The sequence below is a fragment of the Artemia franciscana genome, chromosome 14 (genome assembly GCF_032884065.1).
Source record: "Artemia franciscana chromosome 14, ASM3288406v1, whole genome shotgun sequence".
In the NCBI taxonomy this organism is placed as follows: domain Eukaryota; kingdom Metazoa; phylum Arthropoda; class Branchiopoda; order Anostraca; family Artemiidae; genus Artemia; species Artemia franciscana.
Genome location: NC_088876.1, coordinates 29020116 through 29039820, shown reverse-complemented (window position 1 = coordinate 29039820; position 19705 = coordinate 29020116). Strand labels below are relative to the sequence as shown.

The following is a 19705-nucleotide window of genomic DNA, read 5'->3' as shown; positions in this document are numbered from 1 at the left end:
AAAAAAGAGTATAAAAGAGTCTGTTGATACAGAGGCCAAAATCAAATTACAGGAGTAAATCAAGTTAAAGATCTTAAAAACAATTGCCATGACAAGGTTGGGTGTATGTGAAAGGTTAGAGCTGTTCTAGTGCTGTGAGATGGTTTGGGGTCTCTGCTCTGTCATAAGTTTCTTTCTCCCACCTTATCTCCAGCATGGAAATCCTGCTTACATGTCCTCATAATGACATCAGGGTCGACCTCTTACAAGTGTGGACAAGATAATATAAAAGGGTGGACAAGAAAATATAAAAGTTACCGTGTTTTCGTGAAAACTTAGTGCTATGAAGCTGATCTGTAAAATAAATTTTGCAGTTTTGACAATTCAAGTGTTCTTCACCTTTTGCAGCTTTTGTGAAGGGTATGTGTATTCAATCTGCATGCAAATTCTACTCAGCTTCTTTTTGCTTGTTACAAATCTTAATATGAAAAATATTGCCTGGTAAATTTTGGAAATATAATTTGTTTGCAGTAAAGGCCCTTATTGTATGTCACATAAGAGAGGTAGGTGCCCCCAAGATTTGTCTAACACATCCCAAAGGGTATATTGGAAAATTTTTGCATAATAACTCTCCACTTAAGTGTTTTTGACTCCCGTCCTGAAACATCAGTGAATTTTTCTGCAATGGCAATTTGCTACCTAAAATATTAATATACTGTTCCATTGCTATTCAGTACTCTTCAAATATAATGCTCGCCACTGTTGTAATTGAGTACTAGAATCTCTCCTTCAATGCCTGGATGTAGTCCTTGGCTGAAAAAGTTTTCTGATTTTTTGCCGATTTTGCTGATTTTTTGTTGTTGATTTTTCTTGTCTGATTTTTTTTTTCTGTGGCTGATTTTTTCTTTGAGTCTGTGTTATTTGGCATTTTGTACCCATTATGGAGGGAAAATAAGTACATTAAATGCAAATAAACATAATCAGCAAACTTTTGCTTAGCCTAGATTGTACCAAGGCATAAGAAGGGGGTGGGAAATAATTATTACAACCATAGTTATTATTTTGGAAAGAATGCTGAGGGAAAAATCGAATGGTATATTTATCTTTGAGCCAGAAAAATCATCTTTCTGAAAAAAATTACCAACTGATCATCTGATATCCCCGACTTTAACGCTATTAGCGATCTAAAATTTGCAGAAAGGATTTTGATGTGAAATATTTAAATTTCGTATGAAGCTCTTCTTTTTGGAAAATTTGAAAAAATTTTGTCAATTTTTATAAGTTTAAGTTTTCATGATTTTCAGAAAATGACAAAGATTTTGGCTTTCAGAATATGTAATATTCTATTATAATATTTATTACTTAGCAATTTTTCTGACTATTGTTCTAAATTTTGGTAATGAATTCCAATTTTCCAATGGAAATATTTCATAATGTCATTCATACAAAAATTTAATAATCTCCAACTATAGTCTTTGAGTGAAATATATTTTGCATTTAGGTTAACTTACTAATAACGTACTAATCTAATTATTTTCTTAATTGGATTTATAGATTTTTCTAATAAATTCTAATTTTTAATTTAAACCCTCTAAAATTCTTTCTAAATTTTTGTCTAATGTCAATTTTGATAATTTTCCCTGATAAGTGGAAGATATTTTGATCTTTTTTAATCGGTTTTCGGATTAGCTAATTTTTCTATTTAATTTTAAAGATTTTTATTTTCGTAATGGAATTCTCCATAATTTGTATGATGTCTAAATTTGAGATTTTTTTTTTGACAGTTAATCTTTAAGCAAAGTAAATTTTGGCTTATTTTAGGCTACATGGTAAAGCTTGCAAGTATCAAATCTCAAAGCGATCATAATGGTTGTAGAAGAAATTAGCAAAAGAAAACGATCAAGATCTTTTTCCATTGGATCATGTAAAAAAGATGATCTTCAAACAAAATATTGGTCACTCTTATTTGAAAATTTAAGAAGAAGTGTTGATGAAATTTACTCTGTTTGTGAGTCTGGAGAATGTGTTGTTGAATGCAAGGTATGTATTTTTATGCAAGTGACTTTCTTGAAGAAAACAATATTTTTCTTTTCAGGTAAAAGACTAGAAAGTCCTGTAACCAATAATTAGTCCCTAAAGTAGGAATAGGTAGGATATATGAAGGAAATAAATTCAGTCTTTAGGATCAGGTTGGAACAATGAGACTGCTAAGAAAATTTTCTAAGAGTAAGAATGATGGAAATAAAGTGAACCACCTTAAATGTATTTATAAGTAGTAATGTTTTCATTAGGGGGGGGGGGAGGAATCTTTTAAAGGGTTAAATTGTCTTCCAAAAAGTGAAAAGTTTAAGACTTTTCATCCTGTTTTGTATTGTTATTATTGTACTTACATTTTCTCATATTCAAGGATAGGGGTGGGACAATATGCGTCTAGGGCTCAAAATGAAATTTTTTATTGCTTTCCTTTTTTCTTGGGAGGGGGGGGGCGAATCTTTTAAAGGTTTAAATTGTCTTCTGAAATGTGGAAAGTTTAAGACTTGTCATCCTGTCTTGTATTATTATTATTATTATTGTACCTACATTTTCTCCATAAATACGAAAATTGTGTAGTAATTAATCTAAAAAAAATACTAACCATGTCAGCGTAAAATAAACTCAAAATGACAATTTTGACAAAACTATGTGCAAAATAAGAAAGTAAAAAAAAAAAAAAAATTATGCATGTGAATTCGGATTTTTTCAAAACTTCTATTTTTTATTCTATTATATGTATTTTTTCTATATTATTTTATTTCCTATTCTATATACTATACTACCCTACACTATTTTCTTTTATACTAATGTACTATTACCATCCTTTTCCTGTTCCAAAAGTTGTAGGGAAGTATATGGACTAACAACAAGTCCTTTCACCTTTTTGACTTCTTCTCCAGAAAAACTAGTCACTGGAAGCGCTATTCTCCTCCAGTCTGCAAACAATGAATATATGCAATTATGATTAATAATACATTGTTATCGATTGTGGGAAGTGCGAGTACCTGAGCTACCTGTCCCCATCAATTTATGGCTACTAGACCGTCCGGTACCAATACGGCTCTTCCTACTCATTTCCGCTCTCTTCTGCACAATCAAAAACTATGGATAAATCGTGTCCTTTTTATTTTAAAAATTGACTTCTTCAAGCTTTAATCATTATTAAACAATATTTCTGTTCTTTAAGGTATCAATTGTTGCCTTAAATATCTTGCGATCAATTTCCCATGGCAGGTTAGAATCCAGGATAGCTGTATAAGTTTTTGGAATCTTAGCCAAGGAGCAGAAACGCTTAAGAGCAACAGTCTCCTCACCCTGAGCCTGGCAATCAAATAATATATGCTGGATTGTTTCATCTGCTGAGAAGCAGACTCGGTATAAAGGGGAATGATGTAGCTTCCAATTAAATAACAAGCTATTTAGAAGTAGGGCACCTGATTTCAGCCGGTAATATAGCACTGTATTTAATCTTGTATGAAATGGAGATAAAATTAATTTACTGTGATTAACCTTGGATCTTTGCCTGATAATATCTCGTGAATTGAGGCCAGAGGAAGGACTAGGAAATAACATGGAAGCCTTTGCTGCTAGAGAATCAGCCATTTCATTATATTTAATGCCTTTATGACTAGGAACATGTTGAAAATAAACTTCATTTCCTTTGATCTTAAGATTAAGAAGCTGTCTTCTAATATTATATAAATCCTTGTCATTAGCAATGCTATTGCTAATGACAGAGTAAAGAGACAGAGTATATTTTCAGATTCCATGTTATAATTTATAAGTGCATCCAAGGCCAGGCGGATGGCACATAATTCAGCAGACAAGATAAAAGCTCCCAATGGGAGAGGAGAATAGATGTTCAAATTCATAGATGGGATACATGCTCCTGCTCCAGCTCTTTCCCTCTGGACAGATCCATCTGTATATATTTTTCTATAGTTGGGGTACGCCTTTGAGATCTGTTCAGTCAAAATAGTCTGGATCTCGTAATTAGGAATCAAATCTTTACTAATAGAGATAAGTTCTACTTGACAGCTTGGAGGACTCATTTCCCATGGGTGGGGGGACTCAGTAAAGGGATATGCATAAAGCGAATGTTGATTCCAGTTTGGGACCTCCAGTTGAAACTGATTCCATGATGAATGGGCATTGGGACAGGATAACTTCTCAGCAAAGGTATGTGCATATACAGCATGCTTGGCTCCATAAGCCTGGATTTGCGAGAAATATTTTATCCTTAGACTGGATGCTCTTTCACTTAGGGACACCAATCCCGACAATATTCTTAACTTTGACAGAGGAGTATGCTTATGCACACCCAAAGCTATTCGAATAGCAGAATTTTGTAAAGATTCAAGGATTTTGAATGAGGATGGAGGACGAGCTGAAAAAATTTGAATCCCATATTCTATATTTGAACGAATATATCAAACAGTTCGTGGTAACGAACTGTAGTAAGGGGCAACCCGGCTCAACAGTAAACGAAACTAAAACAAAAACAGAATATTGATGCTAAAAGATATATCAAAAGAATCGGATTTTTATGCTGATTTTAAATATATAAGTTTCATCAAATTTAGTCTTTGTCATCAAACGTTACGAGCCTGAGAAAATTTGCCTTATTTTGGATATAGGGGAAAACACCCCTAAAAGTCATAGAATCTTAACGAAAATCACACCATCGCATTCGGCATATCAGAGAACCCTATAGCAAAAATTTCAAGCTCCTATCTACAAAAATGTGGAATTTCGTATTTTTTGACAGAAGACAAATCATGTGTGCGTGTTTATTTGTTTTTTTTTTTGTTTTTTTTCTTTTCCCCAGGGGTCATCGTATCGAACAAGTGGTCCTAGGATGTCGTAAGAGGGCTCATTCTAACGGAAATGAAAAGTTCTAGTGCCCTTTTTAAGTGACCAAAAAATTGGAGGGCACCTAGATCCCCTCCCATGTTCATTTTTTTCCCGAAGTCAACAGATCAAAATTTTGAGATAGGCATTTTGTTCCGCATAGTCGTAAACCATAATAACTATGTCTTTAGGAATGACTTACTCCCCCACAGTCCCTGGGGGAGGGGCTGCAAGTTACAAACTTTGACCAGTGTTTACATACAGTAATGGTTATTGGGAAGTGTACAGACGTTTTCAGGGGGATTTTTTTGGTTCGGGGGTGGGGTTGAGGGGAGGGGGCTATGTGGGAGGATCTTTCCTTGGGGGAAGAGAAATTCAATGGAAAATTAAGATTTTCTAGCATTACTATAAAAAAAAAACAATGAAAAATAAACATGAAAAAGTGTTTTTTCAATTGAAAGTAAGGAGTAGCATTGAAACTTAAAACGAACAGAGATTATTACGCATATGAGGGGTTTTAAAAATACTTTAGCATAAAGAGCGAGATATTTAGGAGGAGACAAATACCTCGCCTTTATGCTAAAGTATTTTTAGTAATTTCAACTATTTTTTCTACGGCCTTTCTGATTCAGGGGTCATTCTTAAAGAATTGGGACAAAACTTACGATTTAGTGTAAAGAGCGAGGTATGAACGAGGATACAAACCCCCTCATATACATAATAAAAATCTAAGAATCAAAAAGTTTGTTACGTAAGTTAATTCTTAAGTTACGTATATTTTTTACTAATAAAAACGTTGGTTAAAAATTAAAAGTTCTAGTTGCCTTTTTAAGTAACCGAAAAATTGGAGGGCAACTAGGTCTCTTTAACCACCCCTTATTTCTCAAAATCGTCTGATCAAAATTAAGAGAAAGCCGTAGCCAAAAAAAGAATTAATATACAAATTTCATTTTAATAATTTATGTGTGGAGAGCCAAAATCAAACATGCATTAATTCAAAAACGTTCAGAAATTAAATAAAAAAAAACTAGTTTTTTTTAACTGAAAGTAAGGAGCGACATTAAAACTTAAAATGAACAGATATGAATCCGTATATGAAAAGGGTTGTCCCCTCCGTAATCCCTCGCTCATTACGCTGAAGTTTGACTTTTTGCCAATATCCCTTCCCAACTTCCAAATAATCAAATTATCTGCAAAAAGGCCAAATGATGCATGAGATACTTTAAATTCAGAAACATACAAGTTGAACAGAAGAGGGCTCAATATTGCACCTTGAGGAAATCCTCTCGTAATGGGACATTGCTCACCTCTAGACTGATTTACTTGAACGTAAGAATATCTATCAGTTAGAAAAGACTTTATAAAACTTATAAAAGAATAAGGGAAGTCAAGATTTATTAAGATTTCCAATAATTTATTGTGAACTACATTTCCATAGGCATCCAACCAGTCAAACAGAACAGCCATTGTGACATGTCTTATTTTAAGAGGGTTACAAACATCAATTTCTAGCCGGGTAACGTTATCTAAAGAGCTATGCCCTTTTCTGAAACCTGTTTGTTCTCTAGGAAAGAGATTATTGACTTCAGCAAACCACTCAATTCTTGACAAGACAAGCCTTTCCAGAACTTTACTGAAGGAAGGCAATACCGATATAGGACGGTAAGACTTAAGATCACTAGATGAATAAGAAGGTTTTAAAGCTAGAAATACCTGAGCAGTCTTCCAAGCATCTGGGAACTTTTGACTTGAACAAATAAGATTATAAAGACTTAAGAGGGCTGTTTGAACCACCTTTGGGGACTCAAGAATCCACTTCATATAAATACCATCATAGCCTGGGGAAGACTTGATGCTAAGAAAATCAAGTGCTACACAAAATTCATCTTGGGAGAAAGGTTTCATCAGAGTACCCTTATAAGAACAGGTAAGAGGGAGATTACAAAAAGGAAGTCAAATGGGATGAAAATCTGAGCAATCATTTTTAAAAATATCAGTAAACAGATCTACCTTCTTTTTATCTGAGACAATTGGATAACCATCCTGAATGATATCATATCTACGGTCATCATTAGGCTGCTTTCCACTATTTAGTTGGCTAATGAAATTGTGGACCTTTGAAATTATGGTTCTAAAACTGAAACTTGAGCTGAAATTCTGCCATGTACTCTGTTTAGCTCTCCTACAAAGTAGTTTCACCTTTGCACATGACTGCTTATAAGAGATTGCTGTTGACTAAGATGGGTGCTTTTGAAACATTTTACGAGCCTTTCTTTTTGCCAGAACTGTAACCCTACACTCATCATTCCACCAATTCTTGGGGCTTTTGGAGTCATTGTAAAAATGCAACCGTGTCATTGGAATTGCCAGTTTAACTGACTCCAGCAGGATTCATCTCGGATTAGACTCAATGGCATTAATATCAGAATTAGGAGAAACAAAGGACAAATTTACTTCATTTAACATCTCACGAAAAAGGGACCAATTACCTTTGGAGTTAATAAATGTAGAGACGTAGGGTTTGGGAGTATAGTATAAATCTTGAAATGATGTAAGAATTGCACAATGATCAGATTGAAGAGACGACACCTTTACCATCTGAACTAGATCATAATATGAAGAAGGACCTAGAAGCAAATCTATAGTTGAGAAAGAGTTAGAAGAAATATTATACCTGGTCTGAAAGTCAAATGGAGTGAAAATCAAGGTGTCTGGAAAATTGGACAATATGTACTCTATTCCTCTCCCTGCTTTGTTGCTACCAGCTGATTGTTCCCAGAGAGGACTATGGGCATTAAAATCACCAAAAATAAAGGTATTATTACCTGATAATTCTGCTTCCAAGATACTTCGGTTGTCCTTACTCCCACATGGATTATAAAAAGATTTTATGGCAAGATGGTTACCATTGGCTAAGGTAGATTTCTAATGTTATTCTTCATATGATGCTAAAAATTGCAAAATAAGGTCTGGGGAGGTTATTTTCAAATAATCTATGAATTAAAAATATAAAAATAAAATAAAAAACAAAATTTCGGTTTATTTTTTTCACATCTTGGAAAAAAATCAAACAAAAACTATCTGATTTTTTTTTTTAGTAAAAGTGTAGTACATGAAACAGCATAAAGAAGCACAAATTCAGTATAAAAAGCAGTATAAGGAAAAGCATAGTTCAGTCTATCAGCAGGGTAGTGTGCGAAAGTAAAAAAAAGGATGCTTGTGAATTTCGGATTTTTTGTTATCAATGAAATAGATTTCTAATGCTATTCTTCTCATGATAACCGAAATTGCAAAGTAAGTACTATGTTGTTATTTTCAAATAATTTTTGAATAAATGAAAAAAAAAAAAAAAAAAATGGTTTCATTTTTTTTTCACATCTTGAAAATAATTAAGCAAAAATATATTAGTTTTTGTTAATAAAAGCGCAGTAGATGGAAAATTAATTGATTTTTTTTTTGTCAATTTGACCAGTATTTAGAAAAAAAAAGTATTGTTCAATTTCCATTCTATAAATTCTTCTTGGTGTAAGGTACAAAGTCTGCTTTTGAGATTTTGTTTCACAAAACAGTAGCTTCTCATATCTAATACTAAGTTCTTCCAATGCCATTCTTTTATACTCTTCTATTTTTTATTCTATTATATTTATTTTTCTAAATTATTTTATTTCCTATTCTATATACTATACTACCCTACACTATTTTCTTTTATACTTATGTACTATTACCATACAATATCAATACTATTCTTCCAAAAACTGAGCTTAAGTTAAAATAGGGATTCACCTTAAGATTTTCCAAGTAGTTTCTAACATTTTACATATCATTTATTAAAAAAAACCCTGCTAACATGCAAATATTGTTCGTGGGAAGGAGAGAGCAGCTAAAAAAGGTATTTTTACCATTAAAGCGTAATGCTTTTTTTTTTTTAGCATAAAGCAGTTTCATACTTTTGTATGTGTTGGTTATTCTAAGGGGAAAAGAAAGGGACAGGCCTGTTCGACATGTTGTTGTTAAACAAAGCGTGTTTATTGTTAACAGAGCATCAAACTCAATCTTTTGGAGGGCTAATTAAAAAAAAAAATGCTTCTGTAGGTTAGTTTAGCAAAGACTAGAATCATAGTTTTCGATAAAAGCTTTGGAGTACCCTAAAAGTGACACATTTCAAATACTGTAAGTTCTTGCTTTGTTTACCATTTTGGTGCTGTTAACAAGAAACAGTGTATCAATATATCACCTCATATGAAATACTTATAGGTATACGCTCTCTGTATGAGAAATTGGAATTTTATTTTTGAATATTGCCCCATTTTTAAAAGCTTGGCTTTTTTTTTATTAAGTGTAAAATGTAGTTTGTTCAGGAAAGCTTTGTAATGCAACTTGTTATATCAAATTCATAAACATAATCATAATTTTAAGGCTAAGAGTCTGCTTTGTGAAGTTAGATTGCTTTTTTATTATTTTTTTGGTATTTGATAGCAAAAAAAAAACATATTATGTACGAGTTCTAATTGTGGCTGTTAGAATACAAATGAATGCACATTCATTTTATCCTACAAAGCGGCCTTTTTGGTAAATCCATATCAGAACAACACAGCCCACAACCCGGCATTTTTAAACTCACATGACATCCTGTGTGTATCCCCTATAAATTACCCTCCCCTTTGAAAAATCCCTTCCTCCTCCTGCACGTGGAAAGTTGCGGACGATTTCTCACCTCGGGAGTCATAAAGTTTTCCCGTCGATGTACGTTTTTTTTTTTTGTTAGGTTAATTTTAACACGGAGTCAAGCCACAAGTCAGAACCAAGAAAATATAAGATGGTCGTAACTCCTTATTTCAAATAAGCAAGCAAATTAGTTTTTTGAACCTTTATCTTATCCTGTTATGACAACTCAATCCCCAGCATCCCAAAACACAAAGAAAAGAATTAAAAAGAATAAAAAAAAAAAAAAATAAATATTATAGTATGCTCTGCACTATATATTCCACATTTATTTTTATAAGCATATTCCCCCTTTATATAGGTGAAACATAACATCCAAGAATCCGTTCTTTCCCAATGGGAAGAATATTCCGGTGGTACTTGTCTGCGGGGGGGGGGGGGCTGTTCTGGGGTGAATTTTCCACAGGGGAAAACTTTCCTAGGAAGAGATTGTTCGCGGACAGGAGAGAGGGGGGTGGGGTGGGAATAGCCCAACACCATTTCTAAAGCCAAAAATAAATTAGGATTCCGTCTATATGTGCCAAAAAATGCATAGCTGCATACGAGGTCTTTTTGAATAAAGTCCCTGTTTCAAATTTTTTGGAATAAGGGTATGAAGCTTATTTAGGGAATCAATCTTTTTGGGAGCTTTTCAAACAGTTCGTAGTAACGAGCTGTAAGTTAGGAGCAACTTAGCTCAATAGTAACCGAAACTCTAAAAAATGGACTTGTGATAATAATAGATATATCAAGAGATTCGAGTGTAATGCTGATTCCATTTATATAGGATCCATTAAGTTTAGTATTAACCTCTTAAAAGCAATGAGCCTGAGAAAATTTGCCTGATTTTGGAAAAAAGAGGCAAACACCCCTTAAAGTTGAAAAATTTTAATGAAAATCCTACCATCAAATTCAGAGTATCTGAGTTCCTTATTGTGGAAGTTCCAAGCTCTTATCTGCAAAAAATGTGGAATTTTTTTTTTGCCTGAAGAAAGATTGCGGATGCATGTTTATTTGTTTGTAAGTTTTTTTTTCTTAGGGGTGATCTCATTGAACCAATAGTCCTAGAATATAAGGAGAGGGTTGAGTCAAGCGGAAATCAAAAGCTCTAGTGCCTTTTTCAAGGAACCAAAAAGATTTAGGGGGGATTATCCACCCCCTTCTTCCTCAAAACTCAAAACTCTTCGATCAAAATTATCAAAATTTTTAGATTTTTTTCTGCATAGTTGAAAAATCCAGAAACCTTACCTTTGGAGTTAACCTAACCCCCAAAAGTGCCTGGGGAAAGGTATGTAAGTTAGGAGTTATGTAAGTTATGAATTTTGCCCATTATTTACACATAGCATTTGTTATTGGGAAATATAAGGCCAATTTAAGGGGTGGGTGGGATGAATTTTTTGCTCTTGGGATTTTCCCCAGGGTAAATGTTCTATGGGGAGGTAAGTTTCCAGGGGGTGAGCTTTCCAAAATAAGTTTTATACTCTTTGACTTTGCTGGATTTCTTATACAAAATTATTTTTACTCGTCTTACTTCATTTTTGCTGACTCAATTTTACGTTTAGTGATGTTAAGATAAAATCGTCCAGGGGAAACTTATACTAGATTGGAATCGTTTAAAATGTCTCTCCGTAGGGGAGGGGATTTCCTAAGGGAAACATTCTTCACAGGGGATTTTTCTACGGGACAAAATTTTATATGTGAATCCTTCAGCGGTAGCAACTTTCTACTTGAGGGTGGGGGGCTATTTTTCAGAAACAGCCTTCAAATGAAAGTGTGCTAAAAAAAAATTTGACTTGGAATCGTTCGCAGGAAATTGTCAGCTAGAATGGAATCGTTTGGCAGGAATTTTCCAGGGGGAGGAGTCATTTTATGTGGAACAAATTTCATGGAGAAGAGCCGGATTTCCTGGTATTGTTTAAAACTATCAGGAAGTAAAAAATTATTTTTTCAACTGAAAGCAAGGAGCAACATCAAAACCTAAAACGAACAGAAATTATTCCGTCTATGAAAAAGATTGCCCTCTCCTCAAGGCCCTTCTCTTTCCACCATAGTATGAATTTTTCGTCCTCTAGAACTATTTTATGATAATCAAAAGTATTGTCTGCATAAAACACCTTTTATACAATAGTCGATATTATCACAATACTATCACGTATTTGTCTTTGAAATTTAAAATTAGAAAATTATATTCTCAAAATTAAGGTTCTAAAGTATGGTCTGCCAAAGAGTGTTCCCACTCTCATTAGCCACCAAAATATTACCATGCTCCACTGGTGGGGCCTGCATGCACCCCGTTGGGAATCATGGGCTAAAGTGAAAATTAAATAAACGAATTTGTTTTAATAAACAAAAATGTTGTTAATATTTGTTTTAATTGGAACTGAAAATTTTATTAGAAATATGGGGACGGAAATACTAATTATAATTTTGCCCGTGGTGCAAGAGAGTCCAGAAACACCACTGATGGTAATCAAATCAAATAAATCAATTAATTGAATTATTATATATAAAACAAAAACAAAGTTCGTTTTTCTCTCATGAATAGTGAGGAAATTTCCTCGTTTAACCTTGATTCAAAATATGTCTACTTTCATAAGTCTGGCTGAGGATCAGAGACCAAATCTATTAAAAATGATACCGTAAGGGGAATCCACCTTTTTACATATTTCCTATTGCAAGTGATTTGTCATTGGCACCAACGAGTTAACATGAGTTTATCGACAATCACCAGATGAATTATATCTTTTCCCTTTAATTAAAATATTGATAATAAAAAGCATACAAAATTTTGTGAAGATTTGTTGTTGGTGAAGATTTTTCATTTCTAAGTCAACTTACTTACAAAAGCTAAAAAATTTGATTATTTTATTTCTAAATGGGACTTAAAAAAAAGTAAAGGGAAAATATATTTTACATTAGGAACTTTACCAAAAGAAGTTATTGATGAAAAAGTTATGACATTAGACAGTTTAAATAGTTCTAGAGAATGGCCGTGGGGAGATGATGAAAATATATTGCTGCAATTCCACCTTATTAGAGATATGTTCTTCAGTTCGTTCATGCGTTTCTTATTTACATTTGTGTGCTTTTTATTTTTATTTTTTACATGAGTAGTAATTAGTTGACTAATTGATCATTACCAAGAGTTTTGTTTTAGTGGAAAAGTAGACTGTTTCCAATAGATAGAGACTCTTGCTCTGTGAAGCATAGAGCAATGATAATGGTGGATAAAAGAAATGAGATCCCTTATTCGAAAACAGAGCGTGTTGATATTGGCATTTTTTTTCTTTTTTTTTAAAATACGAAAATCATGTTTAGCTATTCCATTTCAAATGAGCCCTTCAATAACTAACTAAATTTTTCTGGTGCCCCTCTAGTAGTGAAAAAAAGAAAAAAAGGACGTGTCAGCGCTACCCAAGCAAAAAGTTTATTCCTTGATGTTCAAGGGGAGGGAGAGTGCTGTATTTTTTTTGTTTGAAGTTTTTGATAAAGAAAATTTCAATTGCAGAGTTTTCATGTCGATCTGACGCTTTTTTGATAGTTTACGTATAGCTTTAGAAATTCCCATTAATTTTGTTTTAAAATTTTCAATGATATTTTGTGCCCACTTCGCTATTCATATCACTTCATCACAATGTTACCGCTACCGCTTCCGAATCAGCCATTTACCGCTATCGTTCCGAATTAGTGCACCATTTTATCGAATGCGCGCAAATCGACCTTCAAAATGGACAACAATCATTGAATGGAGTAAAACCGATTTGACTCAGGATCATTACTGGCTTGATAATCTACTTTCGAAGATAAAAATACCTTTTGACTTGCTCCAAACATCAGTACCTATTCCCACGTCTGAAATTCGTCTAAAACTAAATATGTACTCGTCACTTATTTTGCATGCGCTACTACAAGCAGAATCACACTTTGTCCCTCGATCCAGAGTCCGTACTGGGTCACAAGTTAAGGGCTGGTCTGGGAACCCATCCCTTGTTGAAGCCTGCCAGAAGGAAAAATTTTGGCTAGGCATATGGATAGAATGCGGGAGACCCAAGAACGGCATAGTGAACCAAATACGGATTTCCACAAAGCGCCATTTTTCCAAAGAACTGCAAAAACATAGAGCCGCTATTCGTTCTGATTTTTCAGAAAAGATAATGAGCAATCCGACGCTTCTGTGGCAAAGTTTGACCCGCAACCAAAGTGAAAGAAACGCTCCGTCAGCTCATATCTCTACTGAGGCCTGGCAACAGCATTTTTTGAAAGAGTTTTCAGAACCTGATTCCAAATTAGAATATCCCCTTAAATGTGATCTCAATCGGATACTGTCAAAAAAGACTGTACCCACGTTTATTGTTTCACTGTCTGATATTATGAATTCTGCGCAAAAAATTAAGAAACCTTTTTCGAGGGGTACAGATAATATTTGTGCTAAACACATTCTTCTTGGAAGTCCCCTACTACTTTGTCACCTTGATCTCATAATCCAAATGGTGTTCACAACTGGAATAGTTCCAACCTCGTTCTTTTCTGGTCGTCTTTCTCCTTCTCCAAAAAAAAAATAAATCGCTGAATGAGTGTTCTTCATATCGCCCTATTATAGTTGCTACTACTTTCTGCAAGATTTTTGAAACACTCGTAATGCCAGAACTTACAAATAAATGCTACATGCCGCCATATCAGTTTGACTTCCAAAAAGGCCTAGGGTGTGCCCACGCGCTTACTGCACTATCGTCAATACTTATAGATGTTGATAAGTCTGGTGATTCGCTCGTCCTAGGGAGTCATGATGTAAGCCATGCTTTTGACTCTCTGATTCACGCACAAATTCTCCTTGAGCTATATAAAAGGGGAGTTGACACGTCTGCCATTCGTGCTTTGTATGATATGTATAACCATCTTGCTGTTGTAATCAGGCTACCTGATGGGACCATAACACGTTTCATTATTCCAGTCCGTCGAGGTGTCAGACAGGGTGCCCTTACCTTTCCAGTTGCCTTTAATAACTGTATCCTGAACGCCCAATCCAGCGCAGTTCCTTCGTGTATTTTAAAAGGGATTGATGTGTCACTTATCGCTTATGCAGATGATATTTTTAACCCTAGTCGAACAGTACAGTCGTTCGAAAGAAATTTTGCTATTTTAAGTAAAGAATATGCTAAGATTAACCTTACATTCAATAGATAAAAATTGGACGTGGTTCTGTTCAACAGGGTTGAAACTCGAGCAGGATTTACTATTAATCTTGACGGCGCGCCAGTTTCCCCAAAATCACAAATGAAATATTTAGGGCTTCCTATCGGTGACACTCTTAAAGCAACAAGAAGGCTCTTGATCCTTCATTTCCAACGTCGAACAGCAGCTGCATACGGAAGCTTGGTAGCAAACAAACTTCGACTCAACCGTAAACTGCTAGCGAAACTCTACAATGCTTCTGCACTCCCGAATTTCTTATACCTTGCACCTTTTTGGCGTACGTTTACGATAACCGAGACGAAGGAGCTTCGGCGAATCTATTTCCGGTATGCCAAATACCTGCTTGCCCTTCCACCATGGTCAAGCATCATAGACCCGAATGCTTCTATCAGAAAAATCATAGAAGCTTATAATAGTAGAATTGGTCGGCACCCATGGAGAGCTATTTTGATTCAATGAATGTTTTGCTTTTGTATGTTTTAATTGTTTTTAAGTAAGGTGAAGTGTTGCAAAGTTTTTTGTGTAGTTTTTTAGGTCATTTTCTTTTTCCTCTTTTCTTTTATTCACATTTTACTCCGTTTTTCATGTGTATTATAATGGGTTAGAAATAAATTCAATTCAATTCAATGTTATGATGTAATTTTTTATATGATGTCATTACAACCTCCATGGAGCCTTTTATATTTGTAGGTGACTTCATTATGTGAGCATCAAAGCAGTGTGATAAACATGGCGTCATCTTTACCATATAAATCAGAATCTACAAGGTGTGGTTCAGTTATTGATTATATTTGATAAAGTTCAAATCAATGTTTAAGACAAATTTAAAACATAGAGGATATGAAATGGGAGCATGCTCAAAGATGGAAGAAAAAGACAAGAAACTGAATACTTCTGAAAAAATGAATATCAAGGGAACCAGCTTGAATGTGAAAGAGTGGGATAAGAAAACAGCTTCGCGTTATTCTGAAGATGAAAGAACACTGGGTAAATGTACACTGCCGCAGAGCAATGAAGTCGATCAATATTTAGAAGAGCAAGGATTGGAGGACAAGCAACAATTGGAAAAAAGAAGGGAAGTTGCCATGTTCGAAGTAGCTGATAGCTTTAGGCGTGCAGTTTATGAAGGGGACCTAGAAAGAGCAAAGGAGCTAATAAACTCTTTTGGGAATTCTAGCATCAAAAAATGGTCAGATGGATACGTGCTACTGCGTCAGGCTTTGATTAACAAAAATACAGCAATTGCTAAATTACTTTTAAATTATGATTGCAAAGTCAACATTGAAAACGAAAAGCTTACTGATACGCCACTTCATTTGGCAGTTATTAGTGGTGATTTCGAAGTTATTAAGATGGTTTTAGATAAAGGTGCTGATGTTAATGCAAGAGATATTTATGGCAAAAGTCCACTTCATTTAGCAGCTTCAAGTAAATGCTCACAGACTGTTGTTGAATGTCTATTAAAGTTTGGTGCAGACGTTAATATAAGAAATAATAATGGTGAAAGTCCACTTCATTTAGCAGCAATAAGTGGATGCTCACAGACTGTTGTTGAATGTCTTTTAAAGTTTGGTGCAGACGTTAATATAAGAAATGATAATGGTGAAAGTCCACTTCATTTAGCAGCAACAAGTGGATGCTCACAGACTGTTGTTGAATGTCTTTTCAAGTTTGGTGCGGATGTTAATGCAATGACAAAATATAACAAAAGTCCACTTCATTTAGCAGCTTTTCGTGGATACTCACAAATAGCTGAATGTCTTTTAAGGTCTGGTGCGGATGTTAATGCAAGAGACTTTTATAAACAAAGTCCACTTCATTTGGCAGCTATTACTGGTTACTGGGAAGTTAATAAGATGGTTTTAGGTAAAGGTGCTGATGTTAATGCAAGAAATATTAATAGTGAAAGAATAATTCATTTAGCAGCAACAAGTGGATGCTCACAGACTGTTGTTAAATGTCTTTTAAGGTTTGGTGCTGATGTTAATATAAAAAATATTTGGGATGAGAGTCCACTTCACTTAGCAGCTTTTTGTGGACACTCACAAATAGCTGAATGTCTTTTAAGGTCTGGTGCGGATGTTAATGCAAGAGACACTAATGGCAAAAGTCCACTTCATTTAGCTGCTTTTCATGAAAACTCACAAACAGCTGAATGTCTTTCAAGGTGTGGTGCGGATGTTAATGCAAGAGACATTAATGACAGAAGTCCACTTCATTTAGCAGCTCTTTGTGGACACACACAAACAGCTGAATGTCTTTCAAGGTGTGGTGCGGATGTTAATGCAAGAGACATTAATGACAGAAGTCCAATTCATTTAGCAGCTCTTTGTGGACACACACAAACAGCTGAATGTCTTTCAAGGTGTGGTGCGGATGTTAATGCAAGAGACATTAATGACAGAAGTCCACTTCATTTAGCAGCTGTTCTTGAATGCTCACAAACAGTTGAATGCCTTTTACGGTCTGGTGCAGATGTTAATGCAAGAAATATTAATGACCGAGGTCCAATTCATTTTAATCGATTTATTGGCGGTGGTTTTTGTAGAGTAATCAGTAAGGGTGAAAGTCCACTTCATGTAGCAGCTAAAAGTGGATGTTCACAGACTGTTGTTCAATGTCTTTTAAAGTTTGGTGCTGATGTTAATATAAAAAATAATAATGGTGAGAGTCCGCTTCATTTAGCAGCTTTATTTGGGCACCCAAAAACTGTTGAATGTCTTTTAAAGTCTAGCGCGGATGTTAATGTAAGAGATATTCATGGTGGAAATCCTCTTCATAAAGCAGTTTTAAATGTACAATTATCATGTATGCCGGGATCAGAAACCTTATACTATGAAAAGTATAGAGACAAGGATGACATGACAGCACTTCATGTTGTTGCAGCTCTTCTGAAGCATGGAGCTGACATAAATATTACGAATAAATATTACCAGACAGCGTTTGATCTTGCTTTATATCTTGTTGCTGATGATCTTGCTTTATATCTTGCATACCACGTATTAAAAATGATTGCGGCAAATTTATATGTAACTAAAAGAAACAAATCTCTTTTGGTCCAGGTTCTTTCCTGTTCAAAATGGGGTCAATGTAAAAGAGAGCTAGAGCAAATGAAGAGTGAAATAATATTTTGTAATATTTCGTTCTATGACATTTTCATTAAAGGAATAAGCTTAATAGAATTATACACAATGAATGAAAATTCTTTGAAAAGTTTACTGAAATCAGCCAACTGGGAGGCAAAATTTCCAATATGTAAAACCATAATAGCTAGCCATTTCAGAAAGAGTATAGAAAGGAAAGTGTTACTTGAACTAGCCAATAGAAGCTTACATTTTCTCTTTAATAGATTTGCTGAGTTACCACATGAATGTTCTGAACAAATACTGAGCTATCTGAACAATGAAAGCTTGAACAATTTGATCGATGCTTCTGAGCCTCATGACAACAGTTGAGAATGAGTGGTATCATTAACAGTTTCTGACATAAACTTATTGCTTTAATGATTGAAAGATATTCTAAGAGTGTAGTGGTTTAAGAATCTATCTATCTATCTATCTTCTATATATATATAAATAAGTTGTCTTTGTGTGTGTGTCGAGTGACGTCATGTTTGTGTGTCGACTGACGTCATTATAAGGATTGAGCTGTATGCGTCATGAAGTTGTTTGTCGACTGACGTCATGTTTGTGAACTGATGAAATTTCATACCGGAACACAAATGACGACCGGGACACAGGGAATATAAATGACGACCGGGAACCTCAAAGAGACCGGAACACAGGGATTTTTCGAATAGAAATTACAGACCGGGACACCGGGACACAAATGACGACCGGGACACAGGGAATATAAATGACGACCGGGACACTCAAAGAGAAATTACAAACCGGGACACAAATGACGACCGGGACACAGAGAATATAAATGACGACCGGGACACAGGGACACATCATTAGAATAATGAGGTATAAATCTGAATACGGATTGTTTTTCCCATGGACAGTTATATGTTGCTTGTTCAAGAGTCAGTAAGCCTGACAATCTATTTATATGCACAGACAATGGGACAGCGAAGAATGTTGTATATTTGCATGTTTTACGTAGTTAAAAACATATATATATATATATATATATATATATATATATATATATATATATATATATATATATATATATATATATATATATATATATATATATATAGATATATATATATATCTATCTCTATTCACAGGGACACAACTACAATGGTGCGTAACGACTTACTTGTGCGGGGGGGCTTGGGGGTGAGAAGCGCCCCACCAACTAGGTGTTGGGGTGGCGCGAAGCGCCACCCCAACAGCTACTATAATATATATATATATCGATAAATATATCAATAATATATCAATATATCAATAAATGATATAAATATCTATATCAAGGGCAATCATTAGAATAATGAGGTATAGATCTGAATACGGATTGTTTTTCCCATGGACAATTATATGTTGCATGTTTAAGAGTCGGTAAACCTGACAATCGATTTATGTGCACAGACAATGGGAGAACGAAGAATGTTGTATATTCCCAAGTTTAACGTAGTTAAAAACACACACACACACACACATATATATATATATATATATATATATATATATATATATATATATATATATATATATATCTATATATATAAAAATAAGTTGTCTGTCCGTTACGCCAGATCATATCTTCTATATATATAAACGAAAACAAACTAAAATGTAAAAACTGGGAATTGCATAAATATTTCGAAATATTTTAACAATAGATTAGAGTAATTCGGAAACCTTAAAACAGATACCTAAAATTTGAGGTTTATTATAAATTTTTGAGCTTTAGCAAGCTTGGCATAAGAGGAATGTTTAGTATAGATCTTAAAATGACAGAAGAAACAGCCGAGGAAGCTGCTCAAATAGTTAAT

The 19705-nt window shown here is 34.4% G+C and overlaps 1 protein-coding gene across 4 annotated transcripts in view; it reads left to right on the top strand.

Moving 5' to 3' along the window:
• LOC136035539 (serine/threonine-protein phosphatase 6 regulatory ankyrin repeat subunit C-like) overlaps positions 1-19705 on the top strand; it is a 43498-nt gene continuing 23793 nt past the window's right edge. The window contains exons 1-3 of one of the 4 annotated variants that reach the window (XR_010619465.1): positions 1-114; positions 1801-2019; positions 9629-9723. Coding sequence is in view for 1 of the 4 variants with exons in the window: in XM_065717390.1 (XP_065573462.1) it covers positions 15567-18212 (2646 nt within the window). In the remaining 3 variants the exon portion in view is untranslated. Of the gene's footprint in view, positions 115-1800; positions 2020-6431; positions 6452-9628; positions 9724-15447; positions 18821-19705 lie in introns of those variants that run through there. The other 3 variants (XR_010619466.1, XM_065717390.1, XR_010619464.1) reach the window with 3 other exon arrangements.